This window comes from Pan troglodytes, chromosome Y (assembly GCF_028858775.2).
Source record: "Pan troglodytes isolate AG18354 chromosome Y, NHGRI_mPanTro3-v2.0_pri, whole genome shotgun sequence".
In the NCBI taxonomy this organism is placed as follows: domain Eukaryota; kingdom Metazoa; phylum Chordata; class Mammalia; order Primates; family Hominidae; genus Pan; species Pan troglodytes.
This window is the reverse complement of record NC_072422.2, coordinates 33889092-33903365: the sequence shown is the minus strand read 5'-3', so window position 1 is coordinate 33903365 and position 14274 is coordinate 33889092. Positions and strand designations below refer to the sequence as shown.

General features: G+C 47.1%; 1 protein-coding gene across 6 annotated transcripts in view; it reads right to left on the bottom strand.

Annotated features, from left to right (window-relative positions):
* Positions 1-14274, bottom strand: part of DHRSX (dehydrogenase/reductase X-linked) — a 347670-nt gene that overhangs the window by 206054 nt on the left and 127342 nt on the right. Inside the window, exon 1 of one of the 6 annotated variants that reach the window (XM_054677223.2) lies at positions 1517-1631. The exons of the other annotated variants lie outside the window; for them this stretch is intronic. Coding sequence (XP_054533198.1) covers positions 1517-1616 — 100 coding nt within the window. The 5' untranslated portion in view covers positions 1617-1631. Of the gene's footprint in view, positions 1-1516; positions 1632-14274 lie in introns of those variants that run through there. 6 annotated transcript variants of the gene reach the window in all.

Sequence of the window (14274 nt, the reverse complement as noted above, 5' to 3'; positions counted from 1 at the left end):
TTACCATAGCCCCGCCTTCCGTTACCATAGCCCCGCCTTCCGTTACCATAGTCCCTCCCCATTACCATAGCCCCACCTTCCCTTACCATAGTCCCGCCTTCCATTACCATAGTCCCTCCTCCCGTTAGCACAGTCCCTCCTTCTGTTACCAGTCCTTCCTCCTCCCGTTACCATGGTGCACACTCCTCCCCTCACCATAGTCCCTCCTCCTCCCATTATCACAGCCCCTCCTCCTCCCATTCCAGTACTCCCTCCTCCTCTTATTCCCATCTGTGGGAATGATCTTTTCAAATGAAATTGTTGCTACCTGTGTATCTGGTGTCTCTGTCACCATCACGGGACATCCCTGAAAGGGGTACCTCACTGCTGCAGAGTAGCACTCTCTGCAGGAAAGTCCATATCTTCCCTGCCCCAGACGACTGTGCTGTCCACAGCTAGACACTGGGCACTTGCCAGACAGTTAGTGCAATGAGGCACTGAGTTTTTCTTTTCCCTTAATGATCACTTATTTAATTTTCGCGCATCACACCTGACCCCTGACCCCTGTTCTGGGCACCATCATCGGAGAAATTTTCTTGAGGCTCGGGTTTCTTCTTTCTTTGCTACAAACTCCCACGGCTACTTACTAAGGTGAAGAAAACACACTGTTATGTAATCCATTATACAGTCAACGTATCTTTACCAGAACCAGAAAAATTCACAATTTTAATGGTGAATCGGGTTGGGAAATACATGCTTCTAGTTTTGAGACGAAATACATGACTGACAAAACCCTTTTGTATTATACAAGGGAACCGGAGTGGATGGACTTTTGCTATAGATCTCCCAGACGCGCCCCACAGCTCCATGATTGACAGCGTGAGTGTGTCTATCACAGGAACTGCTGGGGGAAGGCAGGCAGTTGTGTCAAATTGGAACTGAATCACAAATGAAACATAAATTCCAGGATCCCGTTGAGTATAAAAGCCCAGGACCCAACAAGGGCAAACATAAGCAGCGAAGCCCCAGAGACCCCCTAGAGCATCCAGCATGTTGGGGTTTTAGGTTTGGAAGGGAGAGGTTGGTATTTCTTTTCTTTTCCTTTTTTGTTTTTTTTTTTGAGACGGAGTTTTCCTCTTGTTGCCCAGGCTGGAGTGCAATGGCGCAACCTCGGCTCACTGCAACCTCCGCCTCCCGGGTTCAAGCGATGCTCCTGCCTCAGCCTCCCGAGTAGCTGGGATTACAGGCACCCGCCACCCTGCCCGGCTAATTTTTTGTATTTTTAGTAGAGAGACGGGGTTTCATCATGTTGGCCAGGCTGTTCTCGAACCCCTGACCTCAGGTGATCCGCCGGTCTCGGCCTCCCAAAGTGCTGGGATTACAGGCGTGAGCCCCCGCGCCTGGCTGGGGGTTGGTATTTCTTGTGGCTCATAAACCGCGGCTCTACTTTGCATCTGTATTAGTTCATTCTCACGCTGCTGATAGACATACCCGAGACGGGGTAATTTATAAAGAAAAAGAGCTTTAATGGACTCACAGTTCCACGGGGTTGGGGAAGGCCTCACAATCACGATGGAAGACGAAAACCATATCTTCCACGGCGGCGGGCAAAATGGCTCCTGTAGGGGAACTTCCATTTATAAAACATCAGATCTCGTGAGAACACACTCACTACCACGAGAACAGTATGCGGGTCACTGCGCCCATGAGTCAATTTCCTCCACCTGGCCCCACCCTTCACAGGTGGGAATCATTACAATTCCAGGTGCGATGTGGGTGGGGACATAGCCATCCCATCGTTACAGAGATTGTTGCAAGTTTGCCAGAATCCTCACACTCTTTTCAGAGGAGACCTTTCAAAAGAAACATCATCTAGGGAAGCAAGGCTGTGTTCTGAGGCGAGGCTGGAATTTCAAAACCAGCTTTTCCACTAAAACACCTGCTCCATTTCCTCTGGGGCCTCTATTCTCCCCACGCCAGAATTAGGGGGTCTCTAGTCCCCCAGCTCTAATGCTTTCCAAGCAGGATAACCCTCTACATCCCATGGAAACCACGGCTGCTGCAAGGAAGAGCTGAGGGACTGCAGTGCCGCTGAACCGAGTCACCCTGGGGTTATAAATTATCAGGTTGGAGAAAAGGGGAAGGGGTTGTTGTATCTGCAGCTGAAGTTTTCAGGGCTGAGCTGCCAACGTGTGATACTTCAAGGGCCCCTGCGTACCTGACGCGGTGTGGACAGGTCGTACCCACATAGAGTTTGCAAGCTAACAGGAAACCTAGGCAGGCTTCCTGGAGGAGGCATCATCCGGCCAGGACATAGAGGTGAGATGTTGACAGCAGGAGATGGTGAGAAAGGAACCCAGGAGGAGGGTTATCAAAAATAGGGCACACAGGTGAGAGAGTGGGGGAAGAGGAAGCCACAGGAAGGAAGAAAAAAGGTCAATGATATTGTGACGTAAAGTAAGTTCCTGTAGCATCTTAGCATAGCAAGTTTGAGAAACAGTCGTGCATGGAATGAGGACAAAAAAAGACCTCTGCACCTGCACACCTGCCCTCTACTCACCTGTCCAGCCCAGGCAATGGCCTACCACCCTCATGTGATTAGTATTGTTCTAAAGAAATGGAGTCTCACTATGTTGCCCAGTCTGATCTCAAACTCCTGGGCTCATATGATCCTTCTGTCTCAGCCTCTGGAATTGCTGGGACTACACAGGCATGCCACCGTGCCTGGCTGATTTGGATTCTTGACAGAAGAGTTGGCTCTGAAATACCAACATGTGGTTCTGTTTAAAAACAAAGCCTTCTCAAAACAGACCACAGTGAGGCCAGGCTCAGGGCTGTAATCCCAGCACTTTGGGAGGCCGTGGTGGGAAGATTCCTTGAGCTCAGGAGTTCAAGACCACCCAGGGCAACATAGTGAGACCCCCATCCAAAAAATAAAAATAGCTGGGTGAGCAGCCGGGCACAGTGACTCACGCCTGTAATCCCAGCACTTTGGGAGGCCGAGGCGGGCAAATCACCTGAGGTCGGGAGTTCGAGGCCAGCCTGACCAACATGGAGAAACCCCATCTCTACTAAAAATACAAAAATTAGCCAGGCATGGTGGTACATGCCTGTAATCCCAGCTACTTGGGAGGCTAAGGCAGGAGAATTGCTGGAACCTGGGAGGCGGAGGTTGCAGTGAGCCGAGATCACGCCATTGCACTCTAGCCCAGGTGACAACAGCGAGACTCCATCTCAAAAAAACCAAAAAACAAAAAACGAAAAACAAAGGCTTCTCAAAACAGACCACAGCAAGGCCAGGTTCAGTCCTGTAATCCCAGCACTTTGGGAGGCCGTGGTGGAAGGATCCCTTGAGCCCTGGAGTTCAAGACCACCCAGGGCAAGATAGTGAGACCCTGTCTCTATAAAAAATAAAAATAGCTGGGTGTTGGTGGCACGTATGTGTAGTCTCAGCTACATAGGAGGCTGAGGTGGGAGGATCGCTTGAGTCCAAGAGGTAGAGGCTGCAGTGAGCCAGATAGCACCACTACACTCCCGCCTGGGCAACAGAGCAAGAACCTGCCTCTAAAACAGAAACATAAATAAACAAAAATGAAAATAAACTATCCTGCATTCTTCAGACAACACTGTGACTACAGGACAAGCGGTCATGCTGTCATGGAAGGATGGAGCCCATCTCAAAGGGAATTTCTGGAGTGCAGAAAGCAACCACATCAAGTGGGAATACACCCTCCCAGTCAGCAGGTGCGTTCTCCAGCAGGTGCGTTCTCCAGCGGGTAATTAGTGCACACCACACAATGAATGAGCTTCCGAAAAGTGAAAGTATGGTATGCACACTGCGGCTGTGAAATGCGGTTTGTTCTTGGATATCATGGGCAGCATTGAAAAATTAAACCTTTTTCTTCTTGCGGAAAAGGCTGGGGCTTGTCATCACCGTCTCCTCCCTTCCTCTCGCAGTTTATATTTAGCTGGGCACACGCCGTGTGGATCCCCGTTTTCTTCCTCCTAGGGGAGAATCCTCAGCTACAGGGTTGTTTTGGTTTCCTTGTGTGTTTGTTTCTTGATTTATTCTCTCTTGAGTCAGCAAGAGAAGGGCTCGATGGGATGGTTGATTGGTTGGTCGGTTGGTTGGTTGGTTGGCTGGTTGGTTGGTTTTTGAGACAGAGTCTCACTCTGTCGCCAAGCTGGAGGGCAGTAGTGCGATCTCGGCTCACTGCAACATCCACCTCCTAGGTTCAAGTGATTCTCCTGCCTCAGCCTCCTGAGTAGCTACGACTACAGGCGTGCGCCCCCACGCCTGGCTAATTTTTGTATTTTTAGTAGAGACGGGGTTTCACCATGTTGGCCAAGCTGGTCTCGATCTCGTGACCTCGTGATCCACCTGCCTCGGCCTCCCAAAGTGCTGGGATGACAGGCTGGAGCCACTGCACCCGGCCGGCTCAGTGGGTTTTACGAGCATCCCAGCATTCCCTGGACATAAAATGTGCCTCTCTGTGATTTTTACTAACTCGCCTGGAGTCACCAATGTTGTTGCCATATTTTGACCAAAACAGTAATAAAAGGGGCAATTTTCCTAGGGGCTCTTGTTCTGGTAGAAGAACAACTTCCCGCTGCCTGCATTGCAGGTGCCTCTGACTCAGGAGGAAATGCAGAATTTGGCGAACACAGGAAGTCTTTTTTCGCTAAATCTAAATTCTACAGGGTGGCCGGGGCCGATTGCAGTATGGATCTGATGCATTGTAGATGGCAAGAGTGCATGTGTGCGTGTGTGTGTGTGTCTGTGTGCGCATGTATGTCTACACTTGCCATAAACGAAAGCACAAAAGGGAAATGTCAGAAAGAAACCAGCAAAGGAAGCCAGCATCATTCACAATGCTGGTGTCTGTTACCCACAGAGGATGACATCGTCATTCAGGTGGCCATGAAGAAAGGCTTTGAATGACACTCCCAGAACAAGAGCCTGGAGATCTAACATCCGCTCTGATTCTGCCCCTAGCCTTGGGTGACGTGGGTTTAACTGTGACCTCACCAAGATGTGTCCACCGAGAACCTAGGAATGAAAGCTCACTTGGATATCAGATCTTTGCATACAATTAGGTTGCATTAGAGTAGTGTCATTGCATACAATTAGGTTGTCATTGCATACAATTAGGTTGTCATTGCATACAATTAGGTTGCATTACAGTAGTGTACGCCGTTAACTGAATAACTGGTGTCCTTATAAGAAAAGGAACATTGGAGGCCGGGTACAGTGGCTCACGCCTGTCATCCCAGCACTTTGGGAGCTGAGGCAGGCAGATCTTGAGGTCAGGAGATGGAGACCATCCTGCCCAACGTGGTGAAACCCCGTCTCTACTAAAAATACAAAAATTAGCCGGGCACGGTGGTGCGCACCTGTAGTCCCAGCTACTCAGGAGGCTGAGGCAGGAGAATCACTTGAACCCGGGAGGCAGAAGTTGCAGTGAGCCGAGATCGCACCACTGCACTCCAGCCTGGGTGACAAGAGCAAAAACTCCGTCTCAAAAAAAAAAAGGAGAAGAGGAACATTGTGACATAGAGACACAGAGATGGCCACGACAAAGGCAGATACTGTATTGATGCTTCTACACCAGCCATCCCCAGCCTTTCTGGCACAGGGACTAGTTTCATGGAACACAATTTTTCCACACACACAAAAAAACTGTCTTCATAGAAAGACAGTCACTGTGAGTGCAGGGGGAAGGATCTGGGGATGATTTGAGCATATGACATTTATTGTGCACTTTATTTCTATGATGATACGTTAAATGAAGTAATTCTACAATACAACTCACTGCCATGTAGACTCAGTGGGAGCCCCGAACTTGTTTTCCTGCAACTAGATGGTCCCATCCAGGGGGTGATGGGAGACAGTGACAGATCACCAGGCATTAGATTCTCATAAGAAGCATGCAACCCAGATCCCTGGCCTGCCCACTTCCCAATAGGGTTCTCAATCTTCTGATAATCTAATGCCGCCGCTGATCTGACAGGAGGCGACCTCAGGCGGTAATGCGTGCAGTGGGAAGTGGCTGTGAACACACATGAAGCTTTGCTCGGTACCAGTCCACAGCCAGGGGGTTGGAGTCCTCTGTTCTACAGGACAAGAAACAACCAGGATTGCTAGCTAGCAAAGGAAGCTAGAAGAGATAGCTGAGGATCCTCCTCCAGAGCCTCCGCAATGGGCACAGCCCTGCCTTAATACTCCAGAACGAAATGCATTTCATAATTGCAGTGTGCACACAATACTTTTTTTTTTTTTGAGACAGAGTCTTGCTCTGTCGCCAGGCTGGAGTGCAGTGGCATGATCTCAGCTCACTGCAACCTCCGCCTCCCGGGTTCAAGTGATTCTCCTGCCTCAGCCTCCTGAGTAGCTGGGACTACAGGTGCGTGCCACCACACCTGGCTAATTTTTTGTATGTTTAGTAGAGACGGGGTTTCACCATGTTGGCCAGGATGGCCTCGATCTCTTGACCTCGTGATCCGCCCGCCTCGGCCTCCCAAAGTGCTGGGATAACAGGCGTGAGCCACTGCGCCCGGCCACGTGCACACAATACTTTAACTTACTGAACGCTTATTCTTTGTGTCTGGTGCAATAGTGACCTGCTGGAGATTTCCGAATGTACTTAGTGACTGGAAGGTTGTATTTCCACCCGGATGTGTTGGCTTTCTGCTCCAGGAATGTCCTTTGACACAGGCTCTGCCCTTGGATGACCAGGTGGTCAGCCTGCCTTGGCTGTGGACTTCTGGTGTTCAGAGCTGTCAGAGATTTGACTTCTGTGGCTTTCAGCCAGCTGGTTTGTAGAATTGTGTCGCAGCAGCTCCAGGAAACTAAAATACTGAGCCTCCCCTATGACAGTGGGCCCTTGAACACCACAGGCTTGAATTGAATGGGTGTCCCCTTATATGTGGATTTTCTTCTGCCTCTGCCACCCGAGACACCCCCTCCTCTTCCTCCTGCTCCTCAACGTCAAGACGACGAGGATGAAGACATTTATCATGAGCCACTTCCACCTGATAAACAGTAAAGATATTTTCTCATCCTCACGATTTTCTTAAGGAAAATCACAGCTTACTTTATTGTAAGAATATAATATAGAATATTTACTATATTTTTCTCTAGGTTACTTCATTGTAAGAATATAGTATATAATACATACTATATTTTTTTCTCTTGATTAATTTTTTTTTTGAGACGGAGTTTTGCTCTTGTCACCCAGGCTGGAGTGCAGTGGTGCGATCTCGGCTCACCGCAACCTCCACCTCCCAGGTTCAAGTGATTCTCCTACCTCAGCCCCCCGAGTAGCTGGGATTGCAGGTGCGCACCACCACGCCTGGCTACTTTTTTGTATTTTTAGTACAGACGGGGTAGCCCCATGATGGTCAGGCTGGTCACGAACTCCCAACCTCAGGTGATTCGCCTGCCTCAGCCTCCCAAAGTGTTAGGATTACAGGCGTGAGCCACCGCGCCCGGCCTTTGGCTTACTTTATTGTAAGAATATTACTATATTATTTGTGTCTGGTGCAATAATGACCTGCCTCATGATCTGTCACTGTCTCCCATTACCCCTAGATGGGACCGTCTAGTTGCAGGAAAGGCTTCCAGCCAACAGCAAGCTATTACTTAAGTTTGGGGGAGTGAAGAGTTACACAAGGTCTTCACGTGCCCCTAACCCTCACGTGGCTTCAGAGTCCCCTGTAAATGAATGTGTGGCAAGCAAAGAAAGAAGAACATGAAGAAAACAGGGAGAGGAATACCCTACCACTACACAAGACTGTATATCACCAACGCCATTAATTCTTCCTTCTACGTGATAAGCCGGCAAAGTCCCTGTCCTTGATAACTGTGCCAACGACGTCTGATTCCCAGTAGATGGATGATGACTAATAGTCCTACATGGCAAACAAACGAAGGGTTAATTAATCTGAGCCTGCCTGAGTTATCTGTGAATGAGGATAGCCCAGCCACTTGACAATCATTTTAAACAGGTCAACGGATGATCAATCACGACTGAAATTCCCCCGTAAAAGACGTGTCCACTCAACTGGAATTTATTTCTAGGAAGAAAATGAGCGACCTGTGGGCTGGCAGTGGAGGTTTTTTGTTTTTTGTTTTTTTTTTAATGATGCTGCTGTTTCTTAAAATGGGCTTTGACTTTTTTGTGTTATTCTAACCAGGAGAGCTCCTGAAGGACCCTGTCAGTGTGGGGGCATCCAAAACACATTAAGGCCAGATTCCTAGAGAAAGCTGTTTTGCCGAAACAAAAATGATGGCTGGTGGCATCACAGGCTTTCTTTAATCCACTTGGGCTCAGTCGTAATGGCAAAGCTAATGAACACAGAGGGATATTTGCAGGATAAAAGCAATTAGAACAATTATGAGGGTAATTAACGGCCCAACACACTCGTCAACACATCTAGCAGGACCGCCAGAATCTGAGACTCAAAGACCCAACGTTTTTCTTTTCTGTTGATTCCAAAATCCTGGATGGATTTCCTGCTAAAAGATTGCATTGGCCGGGCCCATTCGCTCACACCTGTAATCCCAGTACTTCGGGAGGCCAAGGCGGGCAAATCATGAGGTCAGGAGTTCAAGACCAGCCTGGCCAACATGGTGAAACCCTGTCTCTACTAAAAATACAGAACTTAGCTGTGCATGGTGGCACGTCCCCATAATCCCAGCTACTCGGGAGGCTGAGGCAGGAGAATTGCTTGAACCGGGACCCGGGAGGCGGAGGTTGCAGTGAGCTGAGATGGTGCCACTGCACTCCAGCCTGGGCTACAGAGCAAGACTCCGTCTCAAAAAAAAAAAAAAAAAAAAAAAAAAAGACTGCATTGCAGGATGAGATGTCTTAAAAAATAAAAAGTAGCTGTAATCTCTCATGGAACTATACAACCTTAGAAACATATGATAAGGAAGCAGGATGTTGAAGGAATACAGGGAAAGATGGTCTCTACAGGTCCTGCTGAGTCTAGCAGGGATGGTTCAGGAGAGATGTCTAGATATGATGTATGAGTTTACTATTGCTGCTGTTATGGTTTGGCTCTGTGTCCCCATCCAAATCTCACGTTGAATTGTAATTCCCAGTGTTGAGGGAGGGACCCGGTGGGAGGTGATTGGATCATGGCGGCGGATTTCCCCCTTGCTGTTCTCATGATAGTGAGTGAGTTCTCATGAGGTCTGATAGTTTAGAAGTGTGTGGCATTCCCCACTTGCTCTCTCTTCATCCATCACCGCCGAGCATTCATGCTGCACACGTAAACTCAAAGACTCAAGGTTGCCATGTGCTATGGTTTCAATGTCTGTGTCCTCTCGAAATCCCCATTTTTTTGTTATTGTTTTGTTTTGTTTTTGCTTTTGCTTTTTTGTTTTGTTTTGTTTTTTGAGACGGAGTCTCACACAGTCGCCAGGCTGGAGTGCAGTGGTGTGATCTCGGCTCACTGCAACCTCCGCCTCCCAGGTTCAAGTGATTCTCCTGCCTCAGCCTCCTGAGTAGCTGGGATTACAGGTGTGCACCACCACACCCGGCTAATTTTTGTATTTTTAGTAGAGACAGGGTTTCACCATGTTGGCCAGGCTGGCCTCGAACTCCTGACCTCAGGTGATCCGCCTGCCTCAGCCTCCTAAAGTGCTGGGATTACAGGCGTGAGCCACCACACCCGGCCCCAGATCCCTGTCTTGAGACATAACCTACAAGGTGATAGTGTTAAGAGGTGGAGCCCTTTAAGAGGTGATGAGGTCATGAGGGTGGAGCCTCAGGAATGAGATGAGTGTCCTTCTAAAAGGGACCCCAGAGAGCTCCCTCGACCCTTCTGCCATGTGATGACAAGAGTGAGAAGGCACCGTCTGTGAACCAGGAAGCAGGTCCTCACCAGACACTGAATGTGGCATGCTTTGATCTTGGACTTCTAGCCTCCAGAAGTGTGAGCCTGACCAACACGGAGAAACCCTGTCTATACTAAAAATACAAAATCGGCTGGGCATGGTGGCGCATGCCTGTAATCCCAGCTACTCAGGAGGCCGAGGCAGGAGAATCGCTTGAACCCGGAGGGCGGAGGTTGTGGTGAGCCGAGATCACACCATTGCACTCCAGCCTGGACAACAAGAGGGAAACTCTACCTCAAAAAAATAAAAATGAAAAAAATAAAGAGGCAAAAGAGCCAGAAGCAAAATGTGCATCAGCCTATTTCCCCTGAGGGCACGTACGTTCCCTAAGAGCGACAGGTAGAGTGACTAAAAGCACCTTTGTTCCAACAGTGGCAGGCTGTAGCATCCCCGTTCTCAGGAAGCCACAACCAAAAAAAAAAAAAAAGCCAGCAACACACATGAGGTGACAAGGATTTTCCTGAAAACTTCCAGCCTGACAGGTGCATGATTATTTTAAAAGCAGAGCCTAGATGTGCAAATCTGCAGGAGGGGTACCACGAAACTAAAACGTGGCATTGTTTGCAAGCTACATGGCTTCGTAGGAGAGTCTGCTGTATGGGGGGCTGTGGCTTGCATGGCTGACAGCATCACTTCTCCTGCATAGTGCAAAACATGGACAAGAAGATGCCTGAAGAGGTCCTGTGGGCCTGCCTAGACTCATCTGGCTTCATTACAATATTCAGAAATGCAACACCTACTCTCTGGAGAAGTATTCCATTCCCTCTTTCTGGGCTCCCACAAGCACAGTCTTTGCTTGGCTGATCAAAGGGAGCTGACAGCAGAATCCCTGAGTCTTCGGATATTAGGGCTGTTGTTAGCTACGGAAGGAGGGCAGAGTTGAGGGTGTCAGACTTGGCCAACCTACCCACCAGAAGGAGGACGTGCAAGCCACAGAGACTTGGGAGGAAGGACACAGAACAGTCCACAGATAGTCAAGTAGAGCAAGATTGTTTCAGGAAAAGGGGTTGGTTCTTTCACAGAATCCATGAACAGCAATCATTACCATTTTCATAATCATCACTATCAGCACCATCACCAACATCATAGCCAGCACCATCATCATTACCATCATCACCATCACCACCATCATCACTACCATCATCACGATCACCATCATCATCATCATCACCATCACCATCACTACCATCACCACCAGAATAATTATCACTATCATCATCACCATCCCAGAGGAATGTGTTAGTTGCTACCTTTACATGACATTAGAGCAGTCACGTTTCCCAAAGGAAAAGAATCGGAGAACAGATGTATGAATTTGAAATAAGGCTAACTAATGTAGGCAAAGTTTCCTTTCCTGCAGGACATTTTCTTCAGGTAGTGAAAGAAGGAGGTATAACAGAAAGTATTTGCTTATTAGAATTCACGTAATTCAGATTTGGACAAAACAGATTTCAAGAAAAGGGGGAACCAAGTATTCCCCTGGAATTTCTTTACAATGCTAGGGCTGTTTGTCCCTTAGAGAGAATGAAGAGAAAATTGATTCTCTCTGACTTGCATTTCCTTAAGGGAGGTGTCCTTTCTTTGTGCCTATGTGTCCACATGCTAAAGTTACCTGTAATGCAATTGATTTCCTTGAGAAAAGGCATTAAAAATCAGCATTTTAAATATACAAATCCAGCTACAAGAAGAATGGGGGGAGGTTACAACTGCAGTTTATGTCATAAAGTTGCAAAGTGACTGAAGAACCTCATATTTTATATTGCCTTGAGGAATATTTTAGTCAATACAAAGCACCAGCTACAATATTGCCTGTGAACATGTCTGATGAATACTCTTTGCAGAATCAAGTCTGTGAAGTCACAAAGGCGATTTCAGATAATATTTCTTACCAGGAGTATTTTTACCAAGTGACAAAGATATCAATGAAATGAATATGAACATGAATTAACTCACTTCTTAGCAGTGTCAGAGACAAAGGCTGTGCTCTCAGTTTGTGCAAAAGTTGCAAAATTTCATCTCAAGAGAAAAGTCTTAAAAGTTAGAAAAATATCATGTCCAAGGTCAAACAGACAGCTGTGATTAGGTTATCCCAACATTCAGTTTGACAATTATGTTCAATGAAATACAGTTACAACACAGGATTCGGAAAAGCCACAGATTAAAGGAGTCTTCCCCAAGTCACAGTGAAAAAAGCATATTTTAGGGAAATGAACACAAATGTGACAGTGAATGTCAGCAGACAGCTGGCATCCTTAGGGAGCCCATACATTTCTCTGGGCATCAACTCCAAAAATCTGTGATTCTATGTAACCACAACTTGATGGACAATAGAGTAGCAATCATTACCATTTTCATCATCATTACTATCACCATGATCACCACCATCATCACTGCCTGATATCACCATATTAATTATCACCATCATCACTATCAGCACCATCATCATCACCATGGTCACCATCTCTATCATCACCACCGCCATCATCATCACCATCATCATCATCACCATCATCACCGCCATCATCACCATCATCATCACCATCATCATCACCACCATCATCACCATCATCATCACCATCACCATCATCACCACCATCATCACCATCATCATTATCACCATCATCATCACTATCATCATCATCATCACCATCACCATCATCACCATCATTATCAGCAGCAGCAGCATGACCATCATCACCATCATTATCATTTCTATCATCACCATCACCATCATCACCATCATCAGCAGCAGCATCATCACCATCACCAACATCATTATCATTTCTATTACCACCACTATCACCATCATCATCATCACCACCATCACCATCATCATCAGCAGCAGCATCACCACCATCACCATCATCATCATCATTATTTCTATCACCACCACCATTGTCATCACCATCATGACAATCATCATCACTGATCATCATCATCATCACATGACCATCACTATCACCATCCTCATCACCATCATCATTATCATTTCTATCATCCCATCATCATCATCACCATCAGCATCATCATCATCACCAACATCTTCATCATCACTATCATCACCATCATAAACACCATCATCACCATCACCATCATCATTATCACATCAGCAGCATCAGCATAATAATTATCACCATCATCACCATCATCATGATCATCACCATCATCATCATCATCGTCATTATTATATCACCGTCACCATAATTATCACCATCATCACCATTACCACTGTCATCATCATTGCCATCATCACTACCACCATCATCACAACCATCATCACCATCAGAATCACCATTATCATCCACATCATCATTGTGGCAGCTGTCATTCATGAGATCCCACAATGCACAAAATGTTTTCCTGTATTTTATTCCTTTGGCCAGTACTTTTTATATCCTAGTGATGTTCCATGGGCCATCATGGGGCTGGGGAAATCAGTGACACAATTAAACAACCAACGATACAATGTGTGAGGTTGGCGATAGAAGGGATTAAGTGTCCCAAGGGAGCAGGGAGTTGTAGGCACCTGGCTTCAGGACAACTGCTTTACAGCATGCTATAAAAGCTGAGAAGACTAGCATGAAAGGGACTTGGATGGTCAGGAGGCAGAGGAGGGGAAGAATTCTCAAGAACCAGGAACCACATGTGCACAGCTACAGCAAACAGGTAGAGGCATGAAGGGCATTCTGCCCATATGGGTTTAAGCAGGTAAGACAACAGTGTGACTCAGCAGGATCTCTCTGACTGCAGTGTAGACAGTTCAGGGAGGGAAACCTGGAAGCCGAGAAACTAGCCAGGAAGCAGAGTTATGAAGCAGGTAAGGGATAGGTGTGACCTGCTGTAGGAAGTGATACAGAAAATGACGGAGTGTTTTTGATAAGCATGTAGGTGGTCTACAGAGCTCTCAGTTGCCACCAGGGAGAGGAATGCCAAGGTGGAGAAAAGCATCTCACTCTAGGATCGACTGTAGGCAGCTGAGAGGATGGTAGTCCGCTGACTTACACAGAGAGAAGGAAAACGTCAAATACATTCCTGGACTTGCTGTGGAAGCAGGGAGGTGTAGGAGGCAGGAGTTTGGAAACAAATATATCAGTGAGAACTAGCAGAGCAGAGTTTTGGAGAACACGGACGTGGTTGCAAGACCTAAGGAAAGGTGTGTAGTGTGAGATGCTACGAGGAAACGCTGAGGAAAGGCAGCATAAAAGAAACAGTCAAGAAAGAAGCCACACAGGAGGGTAGGTCTTGGAGAAAGCAAACCCAGAGGGTGAAACCTCATGAGAGGATGGAATTGAATCTTTCAGGACAGCTGTTAAAGGACACTTTTTAAGAGTGTTTATCATAATTTTGCTCACTCAGATAAGTGGATGATTATTTAATTCCTCACTCCAGCT